At 40.6% G+C, this 25,700-nt stretch overlaps 1 protein-coding gene across 2 annotated transcripts in view; it reads right to left on the reverse strand.

Moving 5' to 3' along the window:
* Nucleotides 1-25,700, reverse strand: part of cdh8 (cadherin 8) — a 115,570-nt gene that overhangs the window by 18,603 nt on the left and 71,267 nt on the right. For both annotated transcript variants that reach the window (XM_061042619.1, XM_061042629.1), the window contains exons 4-7: nt 25,173-25,292; nt 15,971-16,138; nt 15,548-15,735; nt 4,773-5,020 (exon numbers count right to left, since the gene is read on the reverse strand). In XM_061042619.1, the coding sequence (XP_060898602.1) occupies nt 4,773-5,020; nt 15,548-15,735; nt 15,971-16,138; nt 25,173-25,292 (724 nt within the window). The remainder of the gene's footprint in view (nt 1-4,772; nt 5,021-15,547; nt 15,736-15,970; nt 16,139-25,172; nt 25,293-25,700) is intronic.

Below are 25,700 nucleotides of genomic sequence, written 5' to 3' on the forward strand. Positions count from 1 at the left end.
GTGTTTCCATTAGTGCATGTTCGTGGCTGTGCGCTACATTGTATGCTTGAAGAGCGACAGGGAGAAGGAGGGTCCCCAGTCTCTGGCACCTTAATCGTGAGGGTTGTGAGCTAGGAACATTTGGTGAACCACTAAACAAGAGATCCTCATGAATCTATTGAACGTGATGACCCGCTCCAACCAGACAACGGCCTAGCTCAGCGGCAAGACAAGTTGAAGCCCCGTTCTAATACTGTGTTTGTAAAATACCTGAATATCGATTGTTTCACATTATGATACAATCAGAAGAAAGGAGCTATAGTAAGATGGAATAAAAACAAAACTCTGGGCAGCAGAACTGTCCATTTAGAGGCAGCAGAGGAATCGCGGATACTTCCTTCAGAGATGATAAAAAGGAAACTAAAGTAAAACAAAAATAATGAGAGGTCAGCCTCAGCTCAGTTGCACCTCTCTTGTTTTGGCCTCTTCATGAAAATTGCAGACAGAGTTGACAAGAAAATAAGCACTTTTTGTTAATAACATCGGAGGTGGTAATTTTGCAAGACCATGTCAGGATAAATGAGGACACTCCAGCGGCGCACATCACACAACGAAACAAAATGCATTGAAAATCATGTAGTTAAATGGATGAGTAAATCAGTACATTGTATCCAACATGGTGAACTCTTCTGACAATTGAAAGAGATTTTTTTTGGTAGTCATATTGGTTACCAGGTCTATAAAATAAATCAGACTTCAGTTCTCGCTCCACTTGAACATGTTCCAGTCAGGTCTGTTATAAACTTCAAATGGATTTTAAACTCTTTAAGAACTCCTGCTGTACTAGTACTACTTAAACACAACATTTAAAGGTCACATATTATGCAAAATACACTTTAGCATGTTTTTCTAACACTCATACTGCATCCCTAGCCTGTCTACAAACCCCCAGTTATGAGAAAAGTCCCCATCCCCATCGTCTTTCGCCTCCTCCACTTTACAGAAAACATGTGCGCAAACAGGACGTTTGGAGATTTTCCCTTCATGACATCACAAAGGGAAGTAACCCCTTCCCCTGGTGGGTGACACTGGGTGGGTGTCCCTTGGTTCTGCCCTCTGAGTCTGCCTTCTCATCGTAAACAAAAAGGGCATAATGCAAGCAAGCCCCGGGCCACCCCATGCCCTTATAGTGAGGGGTGTGGTCGAAACAGCTCACTTGCCTTTAAAGCTGTATGTAACCTTTTATTGCACCATCTTGGACTTTGAAATGTGAAACAGACCCAATGATCAATCAATTCCTTTTAAAGAATGATGGACAAATTGATTTATCACTGTTGGAAAACTAATGTATAAATGCAACCCTTTCTGCATCTCAAACTACTTTCAAAGCGTCATTATTTGGCTTATTGTTCAGTCGGGCTTTTGTCTGTGTTTTTCATTATTTAGAACATGCTTCTGATCTTGTAAAAGGCATTATTCCAGCTACTGCCTTCTGTCATCCAGTTTTTCTGGAAGGATTAAAATCCTCCACGCTGTAATCATGTTATCAGCCTAAAGCTCAGAGTTACTGGCTAATACAGACCCTGGCTTGGAGTAAAAATCAAATGGTCTTTGGCGGGGGGGGCAATGCATCGTATTAAGCCGTCTATGACAATAGTTTGTTTCATCTCATCCGCCACAAAGGAAACACTGGACATCTGTGATAGATCATGCTCATCCTGAAGGTTTGCAGAGAGGAGGGTGCAGATGTATGCTCGGACTTCAAAGAAAATCTCATGATGAGGTGCGGGGATGCATTGTGACAAACTGCGCTGGAACAAGTCTGGTTTATGTGTGTGTGTGCAATGTTAGCACAGTGCACCGCCCCCTCCCCGTTCCTGATGATCAGTGGTTTTACAGGAATTGGCAGACGATTAATGCAGCGTGCTTTTAGCCACTTTCTTATCGTTTTTTTCTCTCTGGGAATCAAATTGAGAGTTTGAGAGGAAAATCTCTTTATTATTAAAAAATCTTTTTTTGTTTGTTTTGTTTGCCTGACAGTCACACAAAGCCTTCCAGCATCAATCCATTGTGAAAATCACAACTTCTCCACAAAGTTGTAAAATTGGTGATTCAAAGCATAATGAACACGGTGAGTGTCTGTGAATGACCTCAGGAACAATACAAAAGACAGAGAGAAAGAAAGGAAGAAGTGAAGGCAGATAGACAAGTGACCCTGGTGTATTATGATGGCAGCCTATGACTCGCACTGCGTCGTAATCAAAACTTTACACGAGAAGACAGGATGTTGATACCCGAACAGTTTTACAGAAGTGAATGTGTGAAGCAATCCTGCCAGCAGGGTGCTGCGATTTGCATGAACACTCATTCATTATTTAGACACTTGTTCTCTCAATAACAGCGCTCTGAAAGAATAACAGGAACAGTATGCAACAGAAGTGCTATAAATACTGCTCATGACTCAGAGGGGGGTGCTATTTAAAGATGATTAGATTATTGAAAATGATACTGAAATTTGTCAACTATTTCGAATGGCCACAGAATCCATCCTGAGAGTCCGTACATTACTGAATGTAAAGTAAAAACATCTGTTATGTTGGTGTAAGTGATGCAATGACCTCAAAGAGGAACAACAATATATGATCTAATGAACTAAAAACTAACCAATCAACAACTCCTGAACCGGCAGACAAGAGACAAAATCATTTCTACTATCATGTTTGTACATTACTTTTAAATTAATCTACACATTTTGAACCTACGTATATGGACACATATGAAGCTTATCAACCCAAAATTGGCCAAAACAGTCAATCTTACTGTTAAACATTCCAGAAAAATTCAATCCAATTTCAATGAGAGAGTTGCCGTCGCACCAACACATCGGTTTGTTTAGATGGCAAGTCTGCATCTTTTTCCTAAAAACTTAAGCTACATTAAGATTTGCAAAAGGATTTAGAAAAAAAAAAACAAATAGAAAAAAGCTGCTTGGCATGGTGATGAGGATCTAAAAGAGCAGGAAGAAGGAGCGATGCAATGTCTTCAATGTGAACTCACGGCCATTCATGGTAGAAAATGTTGAGTCATTGTCTGAGTTTAATAGTTTAAATAAAATATCAGTGTTGCAATCGAATATATCCATATTTAGGAAGCGTCAGTGAGAGTCGCATGGCATTTATTTCACCAAAGTTATCACGTAGCCAAATTCAAAATCGGTCCGATAAATTGCCTTGGAAGTGACAATCCAAAACACACTAACTTTGCCTCTCTATCTGATCCCCTGTGTAACAGAAAAGAAAACACAGACCTGAGAATAAGAATAAGGAATAAGGACAGAGAGAGAGAGGCCAGAGATGTCATTATACATGAAATACTTTGCTTTTTTTTATTCTTACCAGCGGAGGGACATCATGCAACCTCAGGGCTCAATTCCCCCTGGCAATCTCATCACTAAACATGAGGATGCCACCAGAAAAGAAATTTAAAAAAAAAAAAGAAAAAGAAAATGAACTGGCCCTGCTCTATAGCCTCGTCCAATCTACGAGAGCCAGCTCGCTCTCTGCCCGCCATGCAATTACACACAACCTGTTGAGTGTTGTCCCGGGAATGCGGTCAGCAAGTCACTGGAGAATTAATGAAATGCCAAGATGGAGGGAGAGAAATTGCCTGTATAACCTATCCTCAAGGTGCCCTTGTGGTATTTTCAAGAATAAGTCAGACAAGAGGAGAATATAGCAGCTCCGGTCACACATTGAAAGACAAACTTGTGCTGCCTTCAACTCATAATCTACTTTCTTTTTTTTTGTACATCTGTGGAAATGAGAGCGATCATTGGATGGCTTCCTCACTGCGCAGGCTGTGACCGGAGACTGGAAAGGTCAGAGGCATGAAGAGATTTAATTGCATGCCTCTGTGTCAACCCTTTTATTAAAACAACTCATTACAGCCTGAAAAGACTCATTCGGTAAACTATTCTCTCCAACACTTCTTCAAGTTGCACAAAAGAGCTTTTCTGTTTCATGTTTAGTTACCATGTTGCTCTGTTTAATCAAAAGCAAAAAGGATAAATAGTAACAAACGGAGATTTGTCAGCCATTAGCTACTTACAGCGCCTTCCCTCTTATTGACTGTAAAAGGTACCAGATGTACAAATCTCTAAATCTCTAATAAGACAAAATTACAACATTTAGTTGCAAGGTTGGAGCTGGAGAGGACGGCTTGGTAAAGTAAACAAAGCTTAAAAGTCTGCCGCTATAGCTTGCAGAAGAGTTACTTCACCATCGTCTTTCCCACAGAATAAGATACTATTTGTGGTGATACATAAAAGATAAACACACACACAAAAAAACTAACAAGCCAGCTAGAACACTTGTGGATGCTCAGATACTTGATTTTAAGTTGTAACAGAATATTATATCTCCTCAGCTAACACACACCAAAAGACTGCCTGTCTGTTTGTACAGTAAATGGCACATCTTGCCATAAGAATGTTTCATGATCTTGTATTAAAATGTCCACAGGAGAAGGAGAACGACAACCACGACAGGACAAAGAGGTTGTCATGAGTCACTGAATTAGCTGAGTTGACACCTAGAAGACAGTTAGCACCGGCCGTCTGCTCCTTCAAGCAGCCACGCCCCCTGATTACGATCAATCTTAAATCTTGTTATCATATGAGTCACATAAGTCAGTTGGGATTGACTCGCTTTAGGAGCCAGCCTCAAGTGGCCACACAAGGAACTGCAGTCTTTGGAATTCATTTCTCTGACCCAGAGTTTGTCTTTGGCTCTTACCTGACGAGGCTCACAGAAGAATCCGGATCCCTGGCAGTGACAGTCCCTATGACGGTGTTGATGGGAGCGTTCTCATTCACTTCTAGTTGGTACACTGGTTTGGAGAAAACAGGAGGTTCATCTGAGTCTTCGACAACAATCTTCACCGTAGCCGTGTCCTTGAAGGGCCCACCACTGCTGGGCTCCGAGCGGAGGTTGGTGGCTTCCACTTTCAGGGTGAAGGCTCTCTTGCTCTCGAAGTCTAAAGGCTGTGAGGGGGGGAAAGGGGGGAAGTGATCAAGGACTGTTGCATTGTGTAACAGAAGAACTTGTCTTGTTCCTGTATTACTACAAATCATAATCGTTAATGTCTCGAGGAATGATCTGTACTTGCAGAGTTCTTTCTTATATCTAAACTTCGAAAGTATCCAACTGCCGTTTAGTGACGCATTTCCATCTGAACGGGATAGAACCAAGATAAAGGCGGGACTTAACGTTGGGATGAATTTGATTGGATTGTTAGCTTTGACAAAGCTTTTTAATTGGTCTAAAATAAGTAAACACCGTTGAGTGCAGGATGAGACATCAGACATTTGAAACATTTTACAGAAAGAAAAAATATGGTTATTAAAAAATACTCTGTTTGTATTTATAATAAAAAATGCTTGTTTGAAATATATAGTGGCAGCTACATTAACATTTACCACAGTAATGTTGGATTAAAACTGGGAGAATGTATTTTTGATTTCATGGAGACTTTAAAACCATAAGTATAAGATCAAAAATGTCTAACATGGGGGGCGCCGGTAGCCTAGTGGTTAGTGCGCTCGACCCCATGTACAGAGGCTATAGTCCCCAAAGAGGGCGACCCCAGGTTCAAATCCAACTTGTAGCTCCTTCCCTACATGTCATGCCCCACTCTCTCTCTCTCCCTGATGTATGTCTCTATCCTCTCATCCACTGTCCTGACTCTAAAATAAAGGCATACAACAAAGCCCCAAAAATAAACCTTAAATAAAAAAACGTCTAGCATTGGTGCCCCTAATGGTAACAAATGTCACAGGCATTAATGCATGCTGCTGGAGCTTCCATATGGCCACACAGATGCAAACCGGTCGTGAAGCTGAGGGGGAGAATAAGCTAATTTATTTTAGCTAAAAGTAGTGATGTCGTAACCATTTAAAGGTGAGCTGTAATCACACAAAAATCAGACACACAGGGGCCTTTGTTCTAAATAAACTTGATTTTTGAGCGACTGCAATAAGGTCTATGGGGTCCATCTTTTTTAGCAGGCAGAACTTATACAATTCATTTTGATTTAAATCATTACAGGTGTAATTTCCAGTTTTTGCAACAACCTGAAATCTATCTTTCGATCCTTATCAACATGAAATAACACAAATCTCTCCACTAATGCTGGAAGTGCCAGTAGATTATAGAGCACTCATACTTCTATCACAACCAAATCACATGAATTAAACGAGACCAGGTGCTTTATTCAATTTCTCAAAGAGAAGTAAAAACATTTAGCACATGGACATGTCATGGTGTGACTGATATATCTGTTTAATTGCCTTTTCAGATTGCTATACAGTATTTCTTTTACAGATGGCTCATCATTAATATTTAAAAGGAAGAGGGGAGTCACATTTTTACTCACTTGGCATCTCAGAGGACATCCCAGACTGTCACAATTTCATTCTGAATCACCTCTGGTCGCTCTCATACTACTAGAATAATGGGATCAAGTCACTTCCACGCTCCATAACCAGGATTTATAGGGAAATCAAAACTGGGCCTTGCCGCTTGAGGGAAGCTGGCTCGGGGAAGGGAGGAGGACTAAGGCAAGGGATATGAACAAAACGAGAAATGTATTCGGTTGGAGCGAGTGAGAGGACGTGTCCCTCAGGTCAGACAGGGCTGGTGCTGAGAGAGAGGCAAGGTGGGTGGAGGGAGGTCCTGCTGGGAGGGAGTAGCAGCAGTGTGGGGACAGTGGGATGGAATAAAGGGGGGGGGGGGGGGGGGGGGGTAACCAAGGGCTTTGACTTCCCCCCACACTCCCACACTCCTGGCATCAGGGCACGAGTAGACAGACCGAAGCCCCTGAAGCCTCTCCAAACCCCACTCCTCTACGCTCGGAGAAGCTATTTGAAACACTTTCATTATTAACTTCCCCCTTCTTCTCCTCATCCTCCTCACTCCTGACACCCCCCCCCCCTCCCCCCCCTCCCACACACACCCCCCCCCCCCCCACACACACACACACCCCCTCCGCTTCTTCCTTTTCTCATCCTCTCTCTCTCTCTCTCTGATCCTGCCGTCTGTGCCGAGAAAGTGCACGGTGTGGCCGGACGTGGAGCCAATGGATTACTCTTTAATTCAGAGAGTAGCGGAGTGTAAGAGCTGTATGAGATTGTGGCTGGATAGTCCAAATGATTATATGGAAATAGAGAGAGGCCGAACTTTTTAAAGTGAATTAGAACTGGAGAATCATTAACTGGTACAAACATTGGATTTAACTGGCTGGTGTCCCGGAGCGATGAAGGCACGGGCACTTTACTGTAGTATTAAACAAACCTTTTTAAAAAGCATGATTACGCAAATATCAACATTTAAATTGTATTAAATCACATTTTCAAGAAACTGACAATATATTGACAAGAACACAAAATGATATCAACAAGCACTCCACTCCATGCAAAGACCCAGTACTATAATCTGATAAAAAACAACTTGTTTCACCAGGAGTCAATTCTTCTTCACTGGTCAAAACCAGACGTCTACACAGTGAGTTGCACTGTAACCAGCATTTCAGTGATGAAGATGTGACTCCAGATGTTTTTATCAAAACAAGCAAACAGATGCTGCTCGCTGGCCACCTTCATATTGTATGAAATGTGTTTAGATGCTCTTTTTTGTATGATCCGAACACGATGTGTGCCTGACTTCCTCCACATGTGGTCAGGCAGATCTTCATAATACATCATAATACATTTACACCTTGATATTACATCCATATGACATATCTAGATTCAGATGACATTTTAAGGGAAGGTGTAAAAAGTATCACAATGATTTTTATAAAAAATGTGAAATGTTGCTTTAAGAGATGTAGTCTGTCTTTGGTGAGCTGCCTTTGACCTTTACAGAAGAATTAAGCACATCTACTGTCGTTTAATTCATCCAGGGGAAATTGGCTCAGCTTGCTTCACTCCCTTATCAAAATGTTTCCTTATGATTCCCACTTGACAGCCTGCAGAAATGACTCATTAGATTTGCTTCCAGTGTCCTAACACAGAGGGAGAAAGTACTGCTGCTTGCATGTAAAATTACAAAGAAATGCTTGTATGGTTTAGGTGGTTTAGGTTATAAAAGCAGCTTTTACTTGATAATATCCTGCCAATGAAACCAGAATACATGTCATGTGTTGAAGCATTCAAATGATTAATTCAATAAACGCACATAGCGCTTTGACTGAGTAATCCAGGGAGAGTGTCTTTGATTTGAATTAGTATGCACGGTGCTACTATTGTGCAGCTCCAGTTGATTATTAAGAAATTCATGAGTGCAAAAAGAAAACAGCAGAGCTATGTACCAGACATTTTGGCGTCAAGGTTGCATAGCTGGTTTACATTCTTACACGGCTTGACTGAATGAACTTAAAAGTCAAAATGGGCGACGGCAGATTTCACAAAAAAAAAGAAGAGATATTTCCGTCATCTTCTTTCACCCCACAACTCTGCTGTGTCATTTTTCTGTCCCTCTCCATCATTAGCATCGAATCAGTATGTACACACAGGCCTTTTTACAGACTTCAAAGTTCAGCGTTGGCTGCAGGGGTGAAAGCTCAGCATCCCACTAACATCCCTCGACAAGCCTGGCGGCCTACAGATAAAAAAAAAAAAAAGGCTCAAAAAGCCAAACAGCAACGAAATCTCTCCCCTAAGGTTCGTGCCTCTCCAGCCTCAGTCAGATCAATGTGTTTTTAACCTTGCCGCAAAGGATCTTTAAAAAAATCTGAATTCCACGTCAGATGGCGGTTTATAGACCTGTGCAACTGTTTGACATGGACAGGGGGTATTGGTGAAAGAGTTACACTTTTCTTTTGTCAGTCTGATTGGAGGACAACTAAGTGAACAGAAAAGTAATGTGTTGTTTCTCATCATCGTCTTTAAGGAAAAGGGAGGACAGAGTATTTTCTTGTATTTTGTAAATTAATACAAAGTCTAATTAAATCCTAAAAACACCCCTTAAAAGTTTCTGTTGAATACGATCCAGCAACATTTCATCTTACTAACATTCACTTCGATGCAACTAAACACATTTCAAACTACTACAACATTTACGTGCATAGTCTTAAAAAATGTATTCGCTTTGGTAATGTTGTCCACCCTCTCAGCTTCCATATCCAGAGGCTTTTTTTTTTAAATGTTTTCATATATTACTCTTTTTTTCCCATGTCTTTTGTTTTGGCTGCTTGGCTGCTGGAGTATTACTGCCTCCTGGAATGGGGGTTGATACCGCCATATGTGATTGCCCTTTTTCCTCCATTGCATGCACAACTAAGATGGAAATACTTGATGTATCCAATGTTTTAATCATCAATACAACTGGTTATATTCATTTTTACAATACAGTATTTTTTATTTCTTGCATATTGCTTGCAAATGACTTCAAATACTTTTGGAAAATGTATGATTTTTTCTATCCGCTATATATATATCTATATTTTTCTATTATTAGCTTCTATGATACTGTGGGAAATGTTTGCTTAGCATGCTTATATGATATCATTTTATTGGAATTTCATAGACAAATGTATAGGTCTGAAGATGGCTTAATCTGCGTTGTAAAATCAAAAGTGATGCTAGGTACAGAGAGGAGTCACAGCGCTATGAGTTCTGTGAAAAGACGAGTTCACAGGAACAGAAGAGCACAAGCAAAACAACTGCTTCTTTCCACTCATCTAAACTTTAGACTCTACTATCTGGAGAGACGCAACAACACTGTGCAAATGCATCGCATCTTTCCCAACACATTACCATTTATCTTGCTTTATTCATGGCCTCGGAGAGGAGAGGAGGGGAGAGGAGGGGAGAGGAGAGGAGAGGAGGGGAGAGGAGAGGAGAGGAGAGGAGGGGAGAGGAGGAGAGGAGAGGAGAGGAGGGGAGAGGAGAGGAGAGGAGGGGAGAGGAGGGGAGAGGAGGAGAGGAGAGGAGAGGAGGGGAGAGGAGAGGAGAGGAGGAGAGGAGAGGAGGGGAGAGGAGAGGAGGGGAGAGGAGAGGAGGAGAGGAGGAGGAGAGGAGAGGAGGTGAGAGGAGAGGAGGGGAGGAGAGGAGAGGAGAGGAGAGGAGGGGAGAGGAGAGGAGGGGAGGGGAGAGGAGGAGAGGAGAGGAGAGGAGAGGAGGGGAGAGGAGAGGAGGGGAGAGGAGGGGAGAGGAGGGGAGAGGAGGAGAGGAGGGGAGAGGAGAGGAGAGGAGAGGAGAGGAGAGGAGAGGAGGGGAGAGGAGGAGAGGAGAGGAGAGGAGAGGAGAGGAGGGGAGAGGAGAGGAGAGGAGGGGAGAGGAGAGGAGAGGAGAGCGATACTCTCTGCAGGATATGGGAGGGGTGGAGGTTCCCTAAAAGACCAACACATGTGACATTTGCTTTGTCAACAGTTGGAGATTTTATGACTTTGTGTCGAGTTTGTTCTCAAGCACTGATGTTTTCTTTAGTGGCAGTGAATTGTGGTCCCTGCAGAACCGTGTTAGCTCTTATACATTCCACCTCCCACTCACTTCATTGTTCACACTCTGACAAAGTCACACCGCACGTCCTTGGGGTAATGTCATTTTACATCACAACACAACGACATTCCACATTTGAGTGATTTATAGCGTCTCTCCACAGACGCTGAACCAACCATGACTGGAGACTTTAGAGCGCCCATCCATCAGTCATGTGTTTAATTCTATCTATGCAAACATCCCTCACCAAGCAGAGCATTTACAGACTTAAGAGTATAGAATACATACATGCATAAGCAGCATGTGCTCTGCTATCTTTGATGCCGTGTCTTCTGATCTCACGTTGATTTGGTGGGATGTCCTTGAGCTACAGGGATGTGTCTAAACATGCTCACAGGTCACATGGTTATTAAAATGCAATGCTGTTTTTGAGTGAACACTTCCATGTTGAGGAAATATGGGATTGAGTGCTTTTAATGGCTACAGGCAAGCAATGATATGCAGGCCCAAACGTCTAGCTTTTTACCTTTCAGGAAATATCCAGACTGCAAGGAATCAAAAAAATCACTGAGATCTTAATTTCAGCAGCACAGCACGTGTCTCAGCCTCTGCTTCACCTCCAAATTAACCGATGAATAAAATGCTCTTGATTTAAACACTTGCTCCTGCAACATTTCCTTGTACTTCGCAGTGATCCGCAGATGTCTTCGCCTCAAGGTTAGAGATTCAGGATTTGTGACAGGACTAGCGGTGAGCTTGCTCTCCCTTGAGCAAGGCAATTAACCAGCAACTGCTCAGCTAAAGTAGCTCTGGGGCCCGTGGTAGGAAAAACTGCAGCTCTTACATGGTGGATGTGTTAGCATTCACTAAGAACAACAAGCGACTGCATGTTTAGTCCATCTGCTCTCACGCTGATGGGGATGTGGGTGTCAGCAAAAGTGAATTCGACTAAAGTTAGAACGAGGGCTGAAGCAATTTACAATATTGTAACAGTTTGCCTTGAGCTAGAGCTAAACAGCAAGACGGTAATGTGAAAATAAGATTATGATGTTTGAAAAAAAAAAAAAAGGATTTCAGACCTGTTTTCACAGATTGAAATTGTTTACCTCGATTTCCACACACACATAACGTCCAGATAGTAGTAGTTTCTTCTTCAGGCAAAACAGTAATGGGAGAGTTTTTCAATGATTCTATATAGAAGGGAAATATATTTTGAAAATATAAAAAAAATCTGTCTGAGTATTTTAATGTTTCACTTCTCAAAAGGTGATGCACAGTCAAGGACTAGAGAAAAGAAGAATAGTCTACTGACTGCCTATTTGGATGTCACATAAGCGTTTTAGTTCCCGGTCATCCTGTGTCAATTGACATGCAATGTGAAGCTACGAGCTAACTAGACGTTTGCTAACATTAGCCTGCTAACACAACAATGCAGGACACAGGCAATTGCAGCTCGAGCCTAGGACAGTTTTGGCCCCAGATTGCGATTAACTGTGCTTAATTATGTCGTGTTCCATTTGATAACCCTTTCATGCGAACGCTAGGGTGTGTCGCTGGAGGACAGCGGAGGCTTCAGTATGGGGGAATGTGTTGCCAAACAAGAGATTGTTATGGTTTCATGCTGGTGCTCAAGGGCGACGTCAACTGGATCAAAAAGTCACAAATTCTTCCTCTAAGCTTCATGCCGCCACAAGCAGCTTGATGCATGAGGCTCCTCTAGGGAGATCCAGAGTTAAACCCAGAGATCTCTGAGTGAACCTGAGGTCATGTGCCGATCAATAAATATTGAAGTTTGCTTAACTGCTATATCAATAAACAATTATTATTATTTATTTTGATGATGATCACTTAAAACCCACTGTTAACTGTCAAAATCCACATCTCACCTCAGTTAGCAAACACTCCCCTTTCATATATGATTGATAGCAATCCTATACATGGGATCTGAGGACGATTATAATGATTAGTTTTCATTGAAACTGTCAGAGAGCTTATGATTTAACCATGTGTTGATCACAGATGCAGTGCTTAGTGCCTGTGCTGCACTTCACTGTATTCTAATGACATTGGTTTTAATTTCCTCCCCCATGATGTCTGTTAATGAAGTGATTAAAACATTATAAACACCTCTTAGCATAATGCAGTCCAGTTAAACACCATTTAAACTACAAGTGGCCAGTGAGTGTATAGAAAACTAATTAAAAAAATAAAGCAATCATTTAAAGAATGCATATACGGAGCTCATCCCCGTCTGGAGTGCTATTTTAATCCTCTATATGAAACTGTAAAGTCAGTAATAGAACTCAAGATTTAAGATGTAAGTTGGGGATCGAGGACGCTTCGGGGGAACGCATAGTAACTATACATATTATCAGGTGCAACAGATCACAGTTGATCCATGATCCAAACACATTGATCCCAATGGTTCGGACTGTATGTGATCTGCAGATTGATGAAAATGTATCATCATGATTCTGAAATACATTCTCTGCCAATAATCGCCTGTTCCGTCTTAGTGAAAAACATCAGTTCTGAAGTAGTGAGGGTAGACACCACAGAGATCAAATTTAAAGACAGTCTGATGAACTTTCACACACAAACAGGGTCGTAAAGTGTTGATATTTCATTCATGGTTTTCATGGATGATTTGTATCCAATGGTTTGTTTGTTCAGTGGCAGACTGCTGTCACAACCCTGCTCCACAGACAGACTAAAGAACTCTTTTGTACTGCTGGCCATAGGATTGTTCAACACCTCACTGTTATGGCAGGGGGAAGCACACAATGACTCCCGGACCGAAAGCATTTTGCCCAGCTGTCTTAAAGAGATAGCCTCCAGTTGTACGTACTGTATAATCATTTTGACATATAATATGTTCGCAAAATTGCAAATTAGAGGCTTTATATACATTTTACACTTAAATGTAATATAAATCAAGTATATCCCCTGAAAATAACTCTGTGAGTCATGACTGTCTACAATGGGTGTAACACCCGAGTCCCACTGTCTGTGATGTTTTCAGAGTTTTCAGAGTCCTATCTTCACTTTGTTTACATCGCCGGGACGGCCGGCTGACTCCTCCCCTCGTGTATAAAAGTTGTTTAATTGAGGGACTAGAGAAAAGAAGAATAACATACTGTACTCACTGCTTAACTGTGTTTCTAGATCACACTCATTTCAGGTAAATTTACATGCAGTGTGAAGATACGAGCATAATAAAGATCACTAGCATTAGCATGCTAACACAACAATGCACCGCGAGTTGTTTTGGTTCCATGCTGGTGCTCAAGGGCGACATCTACTGGATCAAAAAATTGCATATAAAGCCTTTAAAGTATGCATGAACTCTTTTAAAAATGGCACTACCTCCTTTCAGACAATGCTGCACCTTGCAACACAAATGATGCCATGCAGATATAGGTCCACTGTGATTGGACCAGGTTTCATTTGAACTACAGGTGTTTTTAATTGTACATTGGTTTCTATTCTTATTCCTGCACCGGTTATGTACATTTTGGCATGGGTCTAATTTTGAATTGTATTGGGTTTCATTTTGATCTATTAAGTATGTAGGGGTTTCTTTAAATCTTGGTTCACATTAATATAAACTGTACATATGGGAGGGGGTGGGCAGTGGGTGTTTGGTGTAACAATGTATTATGTCATGTGTGTCTTGTAAGCTGCAAATGGTTGCTTTGAAGTTCCCTCGGGATCATTAAAGTATTTATCTATCTCTATCTTTTCGTCTCTCACTCCCACCATGTCTGCATTTATCATGCAGGTACATGCTTGTGGTTGCGTTTGACAGCAATAACTTCACTTTCGTAACATCATCCCCCAACCTGCTTTAATCTATCGCTGTAATCGTATCCACACAGACTCACACAGTGCTTTGTTTGGTTCAAAAACTGAAGATATAGTCCCTAAAAAATGCTTCTCATTTGTTGATTGATTTAACTCACACAACCCACGGAATAGGAGCAGCTAGTGCAAAGATCCACTCACACATCTGCTCAATAAACAGAATGCTTAGGTGTTTGTCAAAGCTCATACAAGATCTTGCTTTGGTTGATCAAAGAAAACTGTTATTCACAGATGGATTTTGGTTTAGTGTTTATAATGTAGAAGAACTTAGTTGGCTGGGGCAGATTCAGAGGTGGCCAGGGGGTGGGGCCTGTGCCCCCATACCTAATGCAAAATACATTTCTTCTCCAACACCGAAAACAGATCCGATCCGTGTCTTTAACCCAATCTAAACCGTGCATATGTGATCTGTTGCAACCGCTTATTATGTATAAGTCAAAAATAATTCCACTCGCTACTCCCCACTAAGTTCCGTACTCTAATTCATTACGCTGCCACGAACACATTTCACACCTTTCTAACACACTACCTGAACATAAAAATCATTGCTTGACTTTCATCTCATTTAAATGTATTTTGTCTGTATTGTTGCTCTGTATCTTTGGTTATGTTTTGCTATTTTGTATCTATTTTTATTTTTATTTTTTTTGTCTTTGTTTGTTTTTTCTCACTTTAGTTGTCATGTCTTCTTGTTTCATTTTGTTCACCTTATCACCAATAAAAAATAATAATAATAATTCCAAAATAATAATATCATCTAAGCTTTTCTTTCATGAAGTTTAATGATTATTTTTACAGCTTCAAAGTGCGGAGGTTGATGTGTGTTTTTTTTTGGTACAGTTTTTGACACAATTATTGGGACAAATTTGATATTTTTGCTGGGACACGTACCAACCATTCCTATCCAGTTCTACACTCTGGGTTGCATGGTCCTGTTGGGTTTGACCATCAGCCTGTGATGTACATACTAAGCCCCTACCCAAAGGCTCAGGTGAGAAAAACATAAAAAGCCAACTACATATCCGTCTTTAACAAATTTGACCACATCAATTTGCAATCTGTGGGCACACCATGGGGATGGATTTACAAATGTTTTTTTATTTTGTCTTACTTGGACTTTGCTGGGCTTCGTACACACAAGAGACAGGCAGAGCAAGAATAGTTAACTGAAGCCATTTTCCAGCATGGTTCTACAGTCAGCCTTACCCTTTTCAGTCGAAGAATCCCTTCTTGTGTCTGGCCGTCGGTAACAATCTCAAACATGCCCCCTTCATCTCCCTCCACAATGTTGTATGTTGACTTAGAATTCTCGCCGATGTCCCTATCGTTTGCTTTCACCTTGCCGCCCATTTTCCCTATCGGCAGATCTTCAGGGATGACAAACTCGTACAAACCTGTGGGGGGACAGACACAGCTCTTTGGTTGATCACATTTAACAGCATGTTACAGCAGTACATCATGATTAGACATTACAGCAGTTAGAGGAATTAGCTTCTGATGAGCCTTTTGATGAAAAAATCATATTTATTTTCCTCATTAAGACCAATCAGAGAAATATACTTCAAGCAGCATGCTTTGGTTTTCATCTTAATATGATTTGGGAGCTTTAACGTTTTTGAAGAAACTCACTCTTAGAGAATTTTGGTGGATTGTCGTTGATGTCCGTTAGCGTGACCGTGACAGTCGTCGTTCCGGATAAGCCGCCCATGTGGCCGCCCATGTCCTTCGCCTGAATGACCACCAGGTACTCCTCCCTTATCTCCCGGTCCATCCCGTGGAGGGCAACTTTTATGGTCGCTGGAGATGGAAACAGTTCATAACACATTAATGCAATTATAAAAACACGAGTGATATCCCTGCACATCACTTTAATGATCCTCGTATGAATATGCACGATGAAGGCGTGCTGTAACCTTCAAGCCTTACACCCACTCCCCGCTTGCAATGAATGTTATTTTGGAAGAAAACTTTGGAAAATAAGGATCCCAAAGCAAGCCAAGGTATAGATTTCCCTGCAGGTTAAGTCTCTGAGAAAGCACAGTCTGTGTGAGTACAGCGAGGTGGCCATGCCTGAGCCAGCCCCGGCTCTGAGAATCAGCTGTGTTTGTTTTCCAATGTGTTGCTCCGCCGTCTGCAGTCATTTGTATTCTGATTGAGTGTGAATTATGCTGTCTGTCTTGTATAATCTTGAATATTGTATGCAGAATGGACCTTATTGACTCTGCCACGGCGCTGAATATAAAAAGGGCTCAGCACAGGCATATACGGATAATCCACTCAGGAAACAGAGCCCTGCAGGATCATCAAATGAATATAAAACCCCTCATAAAAGCCAGGCTTTGGCATGACACCCTGCCTTGGTCCTGAGCTGCCTCAGACAATGAGAATATGCTTGGCTATGATGAAAAATGTGGGAGGGGTTAGGATGTTGTCTGTGCCTGCATTTTCTTTCCTTCAGATAGATTTTCCTTCGAGATGCAGCTCAATATCAGGGTCAGTTTTTCTTTTGGAGGTCACGCGCAGCATCGATGATCTAAGCAACTAGAGGGTGTGAAGGAAAAAAAATTGGTATTTTAAGCAAAAAAGCTACCTCATCTCGTCAGCGAGACTAAGGTAGAGGAAGGAGCTGTACTGTAGCCCCATACTTTAGATAATTCAATAAATAAGTATCTTCTACCCTGCTCTTTAATTTGGTTTGAGGCATTATTTTGTCAAACGTTTTCTCGGGAACTACAATTCATGCAACTCTTGACAAAGAAATGGTGCATATGATGACCATGAGATCAGCACAACAAAACGATATGTAACAGATGGTCATAATAGAGCAGTACTTCACCGGCCAAGACTTTTCTTTTTTTACACATTATGTTTTGACCTTGTGTTTTATGAACCATTACACCCACCAAGTTACATGACTGTTTGTACAGTCTTTTCAAATGCTCAGATTTCAAACCAATTAGAAGAGAGTTGAATGAGGACATATTTAACATTTATTGTTTAATATGTGCTCTATATCAAAAAAATATTCAATTAGTTTGTCATCTACTGACAAGAAATGTATATGATCCTACATTGTGGTGCTTTTAAAGTGTGGGGTAAATTAGAGTCCACAGTGGTCTTACTTCATGTCTGTCTTCTTAGGAACAAACTGTTTGAATGTCCCATAACAGAAGTCTTCATAGACATATTGGGGATTGATAAAAAACATTGCCCACTGCACAACATTACACTCATGTTTTCTATTTTAACACATGGATGCTTCTGACTCCTAAAATCAATCGAAGGCACGTGTTTCAAGTAATCAATAATTTAGTGAATATCTTTAAAGCTCCTACGAGGCTCTTGTGGTCTGTGCGGACTTTGGTTCCCCCAGTGGACAAAGCGGTATGTAGATCTTTTCCTGTACATTTGCAGGAAGTGTTTTCTGACAGTTAGTTAACACCATCTATGTACTAGCAGTCAAACTTAAAAAATAACAGTGAATCTTTGCAGTAGAAACTGTGGACAGTCGGTTAGAGCAGCGTGCTGTTACTCACATTGCCTGTGAAACGTCCCCGGGCAGCAGTTACAAGCATTAAAAACTACTTAATAGAAATGATCAATGATGTCGCTGATGGTCTTGTTTGCTTGTGTTGCTCATAAAGAGGCATCGGTATTAATTTCAGTCTGTTTCATATCCAACATAAAACTCCTCACTGGAGCTTTAACCGCGGTGATAAAACAAACCTATGTGCTGTTTCAGCTATGAGAGGGCTGGGATGTCACAAACACAAATCCAATAAGAGGATTTTTTTAAATATAGGATTTTCCGTAACAAGATGCCCAATTAGTGAAAACCAGATTATGTTTGAATGTTACACTCATAAATAGAAAGTCGGGCCAGTGGCATTCCATTATGAGTTCTGTAATATATAAGTGATTCTACAACCCAGTGACCCATTTAGCCTGGAAACACTGAATAAATGAATGTCTTACATGTAAATGTGTCAGATACTTGTGAAAACATGGACTGGTGAGTACATTTTTATTTTACTTTACTTACTGGGTCTACTGCTTCTACTAGTAATAATAGTAACCAGACCATACCTTAAAACTTCAAATAAAAGCCCATCCTAATTTAAGGCCCAGTCCCTTTTAGTAGCCTGGTGTCTCTGCATGTTTTTACAAGTAAAGGTAGGTGTCATTATTTCGGCCATTTGGTGTTGATTAGGTAGCAGATAAAAAAATGAAGGAAAAGCAGAAATACTCAAACTTCTGTGCAATAAAGACAGAAAAATGCTGGTATGTGTACCAGCCTGCGGCAGGTCGGCCTGCTGTCTCAAAAAGCAAAATCAAATGAGTGATTTATGACTTAAAGGTCACATATGATGCAAAATACACTTTAGCATGTTTTTCTAAAATGAATGTGTCCTTAGTCTGTCTATAAACCCCCTGATTATGAAGGAAATCCATCCATGGAGCTCTGAGACTTATTTAAATTTGTCCAAAAGGTGGATAATATGTGACCTTTAATTTGTTTATCGATATCATAACTGTGAGCACTGTCAATCATACGTTGTAATGTAGATTTAGAGTTCTTCAGTTCTTCCCATCTTTGCTGTGAATAAGATTAGTTTGAAAATAATTACAAGCCTGTCTCATATTGATGCCTGTCACAAAAAAAGGTAGGGTAATTTCATAGACCAAATTACATAAAAGCCCGGGCTCTTAATTTAAGTTTTAAGGTAATGACAATGTTATCAATATAATCAAAGATTTAAAGCATTAATCAAATAAGGCAGTCCTAGAAAAACATACTCTAGTACTCTAAGGGTGAGTCAGCAGGAGTGGGAAAGTATTTATTCTGAAGTAGATTTCATTATAGGACAATTCTTAAGGCATTGAGAAACGTGGAGAATCATCTCATTTGTCCTTGGACATCTGAAGGACATATTTTGTGAACATAAGTGTATCATTACAACAAGATACTGGATTCCATTTCTAAACCATGCACACACAGCCAATTGAATAAGTGGTTTTATACAACACCCTGCCCTCTAGTTCTCATGTTTGCTAAAGTTTTTTTTCTAACTCCACAAGCTGTTATGTATCGGTGGTCCAAGCAGTGAAGTCTCATAACGAGTTTGATTTCAGTGTGAGCATCAACCAGGTGGGCCCACCTCTCCTGGAGTCACACAAACAAACGGGTCCATAAATAGAAGAGCAACACAAACAAGTTGCTCGTACTTCCTCTTTCACGCATGCACACAAACACGCTTCAGTCAGCCAGCGAAGAGCAACACTCATCTCTGTTGATCATCGTTAATTATTCAAATTAATTCCTAATCACTGAAAAGGGAGGATAGACAAACACTCATTTCCATAGATATTTGCCTCAACTTTTTTCTTTTCACCGACCATTAACCAAGTGATGAATTGGGGCAGGATGTTTATTTATTTATTGAATGCTTTTCATTTCCAACGCGGCGTCGTAAGTGTCAAACGCATTCTAATGGTTGTTTTCCCCTCACCTTTTTATTTTTCATTAACATTCATTAAAACATCTGGCTCACTTGAATGAGCCATCTGCATGTGCTCCGCAACCACACAAAGCATGAATGCTAATCCTTAAATTGTCCGTTCAATGGGTTTTTTCTAAAGCCACGTTTGGGACCGCACATGCCTCGTGATGGCGATGCCTATAGAAGTGAGGACGAGCCGCAGTTCTATTTGTTGAACTTGGTCCTAATTATGCACATTCATTTGGAGGCTCCCTCTCCGGAAGCTTGTTTATTGTGTTGCTGTTTTCCCAAATTGTGAGCAGTCGATTTCCATCTCATTTCTTATTAATGTAATTTCACCATTATTTAATCATATTGCTTACAGACACGTGTTAAAAAGTCAGCTGGAAAAGCAATTAAAGATCCAATCTGGAATCTGTGCGGAGATAACTTTATGCATGACGATGCTGCTGACGAGTTTGCCTTGTGAAGGGAACAAGTCATTATTATGGTTGTTATCGTCTTGAATTCATAAGGCAGTGATGCTACACAGCAACATATGAGTAACTGGTCCATTTAGCATTTAGGACGGCCAATCAGCTGAGGGAAAACACGAGACTCCGGGATTGCTCTGCTCTTATGAGTTGTATAACTTTGAGGATTTAATCATGTATTTCCATGAGCTCATTGTTAACCTGTACACTGTATCACTGATAATGCTTTGAACTGGCAAAACCAGGACAACCATTGATGCATCTTATTGAAACAGACATGCTTTTGTCCTCGTCCAGTCTCATGTGCAGCCCACACTCCCTTCTCTATCAATCTTTTATGTCATTATATTTGTTCTGCTCATGGTAATTCTCACAGTGTTTCATAAAAACAGAAAGAAAACAGCTGTTCCAACTGCTTCCCTATAGGAACAGACTCATACAAAGTTATCATACTTTACATATTTTATGTAACTGTAACTGTTTTCTTTGGGATCACACTTAATTTATAAGTAGTAAGTATAAGTTAATCTCTGTTTTTGTGCACAGTGTGAAGGTCGTAGCTCTGTTTCAGCACACCATTGTTTGCCTCACGTACTTTCAACACTAGAAAAACAAGTTTATTTGAAAGTTTTGAAATTTTGCAACAAAAAAATATCGTAATGGACTTAAAACTCATGTAAAAATAGAAGGCTGACTTTGAAAGGCTGAATAGAAAGTGAGTCTCATTTATTCTGACTGTGTTCTCTTATTAAAGTCACAAAACACAAAAGAGCTCTGAGTAGTTTTACCTTAAATGACCTCAATTATCATAATGACTATAATGTATGTTCACGAGAGTTTCTGCATCACTGTTGCCTAGCAAGAATCTGTTCTAATAGTTATTAAATTCTATAGCAAAGCTTTTACCTGGCTTAAACTTTCAGCTGAAACAAAACAAGAAAATACCCAATGCAGCGTTAAAGTGAGCGTACATTGTTTGACATTGAGGCATGATTTTTCATACATTTTCAGAATGTTATGCTTACTGCATTAAACGTGGGTTTGAATCTGACCTCTGCCCTTTGCTGCATGTCGTCCCCACACTCTCTCCTCCCAACGTGTCCTGTCTCTCTTGGTAAATGGTAAATGGACTTGAGCTTGTATATTTCTTTTCTAGTCTTCTGACTACTGCGCCAACAAAGCAGCGGGAGCAATTCCGGGTTAGGTGTCTTGCCCAAGGACACATCGGACATGTTGCTGCAGGAGCATGGGGAACGAACCCTCGACCTTCCGGTTGTAAGTTGATGAGTCTACCAACTGAGCCGCAGCCGCTCTTCAGCTATCTTATCTCATAAAGGCAAAAAGGCCCAAAAGATTTAAACAAAATTAAAAATTATATCTACGGGTACAAATAAATAATCTAATCTAATGTGTCCCATATCCGTCTCTGATTGCAGGTTTGATATTTTGGCCATTTGGAGGTAAATGCATTCCATACTTATCCATAAAGGGTTGTTAATATGCATTAAATGTCATACTGATTATGTTTTTTAAGATGTTGCTTCCTTAGATCTTAATAAGAAATAGAAAAGCTTTATTTTACAAAGAAAATGTTAGGTGAAATCTGTTTGATCTCATATCTGCAGCTTTTTGGTTGTTGATTGATGAATTCATTTTCACATGGATGAAAGATTAAATGTCTGGATTGTAGTGAGGAGGCTGTGGAGCAGTGGTAGAGTCGGTCAGCCAGAAGGTCAGGGGTTTGAATCCCACCTCCTGTACACACGTCACAGAGTCCTTGGGCAAGACACTCAGCCCCGAGATCCTGCCGCTACACCAGTGGTGTGTGAATGTAGATGATTGAGACAAATTAATGCTAATGGCTAGTAGCTCAGTCTGTAGGGACTTGGGTTGGGAACCGAAGGGTCGCCGGTTCAAGTCCTGGTGCAGACCAAATATGGAAGTTGGTCTGGTAGCTGGAGAGGTGCCTGAGCACTGTCGAGGTACCCTTGAGCAAGGCACCAAACCCCCTCAGGAGCGCCCGCTATGGGCAGCTCCGTCACTCTGACATCTCTCCGTTAGTTCATGTCCATAGGATCCTGTTTCTGCATGTGTGTATATATTTCAGCCTATGTGTGTGTTGCATGACTACAGAGTGTAAAAACTGAAACTTCCCCTTGCGGGGATCAATAAAGGTTAATCTTAATCTTAATCTTTACATAGCCTCTGCCATCAGCGATTGAATGTGGTGTGAATGCAACCTGTAGCTTAAAAAAATTAAGCTTTGAGTGGTTTAGAAGACTAGAAAAGTGCTGTACAAGTCCATTTAGCATTTAGTAGCATTCAGAGTGACTGTTATGGCTAATAGCTAAGGAATTCCTGTAGTTTAAGTGCCAATGCATGAAATAAAAATCTTACCTGTTTTGCATCAAGCTTAACATAAATCATCATTTTAAGTTGCAGTGCCCCCAGTGCTACACAGTTGTTACCCCGGTGTAGTGTTTTTATAAGTGTGCAGCTGTGGAAGGGAGGAAGTAGAGAAACGGAGCGAGCCTGGGAGTCAGAGTTAACAGCAGCCTCACGCAGCGATAATCTACAAGCATTTTCCAAAAACAGATGGGCTGAGTTACCTGCAGTCCTGCTGTTGTTACACAACTTTTTTGAAGCAATAACCAACATTGTCAGCTCCCTTTTAGCATGCATTTGCTAATGTGGTCCCTTTTGGGCTCGCTGAAAAGAGGTGAGGTTACATAATGATGTAGACATTTACAAAGTGGTGAAAAACACACTCATCGTAAACGTGGTTGTCTGATAAGTGTTTTTTTTTCCCCGCTAGAAATCCTATTGCCCCCCCTCAAGCAAATGTATGCATGTTTAGGCTAATGCACGGGGTAAGTTAACCTCATATGGGCCAGCAGGTGGGGAAGCTGTTGAAGCTTCAGCCTGGAAGCTGTACAACATGAGCTACCTGCTGTCACTGCACACCTCCATTCAAAACACACCTTTGCTCTCTCTGCTACCCCATCCTGAGGTCTGAGAGGAGCTGAGAATATGGGGATTTTTAAACGCAGTCTTAAAACTCATTTATTCAGTCTGGCTTTTATATAGTGCTTTCTATAAATTCAAATCTTAACATTATTGTATTGTCTTTTTTATCCTACCACAATTTTAAATATTCTCCTCCTATGTATTCATTTTAATATCTTGTTTCTTTTATGTGTCATATTTTATTTTTTCATTTTTCTATATATATATTTTTTAATTCTTATTGGTGTGCATTAGTCTCTCAATGATTTTATAAACTACTTTGTCATCAATAACTTTTCTGCACTCTTGTAATGCACTTTGAACTGCAATTTAATTAGTCTGAAAGGTGCTATATAAATAAAGTTTGATTGATTTTTAGAGTGCTTTTTTTGCCTTTATTGTAGAGGCAGGACCGTGGAAGAAGCTGAAATCAGGCACAGAGAGAGTGGGGAATGTCATGCAGGGAAAGGAGCCACAGGTCAGATTGGAACCCAGACCGCCCACTTCAAGGACTACAGCCTCTGAACATGGGGCCTAACCACTTGGTAACTTCCCCTTTTTAAATGTTTTATTACATCCACAGTATCTGCAGCACAAACGCTCATAAACTAATTAAGCTGTAACTGAGCTGTGCTGTACATGAACTAATTCACAATATATAACAGATACTGCAAGATGAAGAACCTTCCATCCTAAACACCAGCTTAGAGGAGCGACTGTCGGCATACAGCGGAGCCTTCATGCATATTCATGTAATCAGGATATGGATGTCTTGTTGATGTTTCATCTCATGTTTGGATTTCACAGTCTGACATGTAGCTAGTCTAGACATCCGTGTCGAAAAAACACAACACTCATCTAAATATTAGAACAGGTTTGTGCTGTTTTTCGGTCATTTAAGGCAGACTATAGGTTCAATAGATGAATGAGTGTTTGCTGCTATCCAAAAGGCCTTCGGTTCCATTCAAATCATTTGGTGTTAGTTTTTACATTCAACCACGACAAAAAAACAGAAAAACATTCACTGGAGGAATGTCCTTTTCCATTTTTACTTTCATAAAAAGTAGAAACAGGATAGTTTTTTTTTTCTTACCAAAATGTTGTTCATACATTCACAGTATTTTTGTTACTACTTCACCAAAGAATGTGTGAACTTTTGACACCTTCTGACATACTTACCTGCTTGACCTGGGGTGACTTTTTAAGCTCATTTATCTACATCGAAGGAGGTAATGAACAAGAGACGGATGTTTGAATACTGAAAGGTTCTGGCCTGATGTACCTCATCCTGTCTTTAAGAAAAAGACTGTACTGGAGTAATCCTTAGATCTAATCACTGACTCACTGTAAAGCCTATTTCTCTCCTTTTTGTCCCATTATGGGCGTGGCGTTCATTCATTACATTTTGGAATACATTAAGCTCCATTGGTTAGAGTCAGACAAAGGATTTGCGCGCTATATTAATAGCTCCCATTAAATTTAATGAAGCACCGCTTCGACCTCTCAGCGATCTTCGCCCGGCTTTGACAGGCAAACAATGAGTAAGAGCATAAAGAGCTTTTCCTGTCATCAGAGGTGTCCTTCCTTTGTGTTTTTTAAAATCGTAGTGATCACATTGGATCTCTTTATTTCTGTGTGCAGCATTTAGTATTCTTTATTAAGCATAACACATTGGATGGTTGCTGTAGTGTATGTTAATTCAATGTGTTTCTCAGGCTCAAAATGACCTTCAGTGTCTGCTCTGTCTTCTTATCACATTAAAGATGGATAAAAAAAAACACAAACCCTCACAATGTCTGTGCAATAAAGCTTTCAATTCAAAAACACCAGCAACCACATAACAGCACTTACCTGAGTTTGAGTCTATGGAGAAATACGGTTGTCCCTCCAGAATGCTGTAGACGAGTTTAGCGCTGTTCCCGTACACTGGATCATCAGCATCTGTGGCTGTTACCCGGGTAACAGGGGTACCTGCGGGGCAGACGGGCAAAGTTATGAATTGTAACTCTATAGGCAATCATCTCTACGTCGCTGTGAACTGAGATTCAGAAGTGCCGAGCCAATCAGGATGAGACGATTCAGCTCACTGTGGGGTTGATTTGTCTCCTGTCTCATCTGTGTCAGACGTGCTTGAAACTTGTAAAGCATACCAATAGTTTTACTCTGAAGGATCAGCAGCGTTGAGGACAGGAGCGGATTTAGCCGGCACATTTTTACTTTAGTAATAAGGAACAGAAAGAGAATGATTGAGATGTAGGGCAGCTGAACCTTGTGCTTAATTTTCTGGACAGTATGATAATTTCAATAAATATGAATGGGAATGGAACCTCCCTTTGATATACAACTCAGTTTCCTCAAAAAGCTGTGACATCCTTGATA

The sequence above is a fragment of the Labrus mixtus genome, chromosome 1, assembly GCF_963584025.1.
Source record: "Labrus mixtus chromosome 1, fLabMix1.1, whole genome shotgun sequence".
Classification (NCBI taxonomy): Eukaryota; Metazoa; Chordata; class Actinopteri; order Labriformes; family Labridae; genus Labrus; species Labrus mixtus.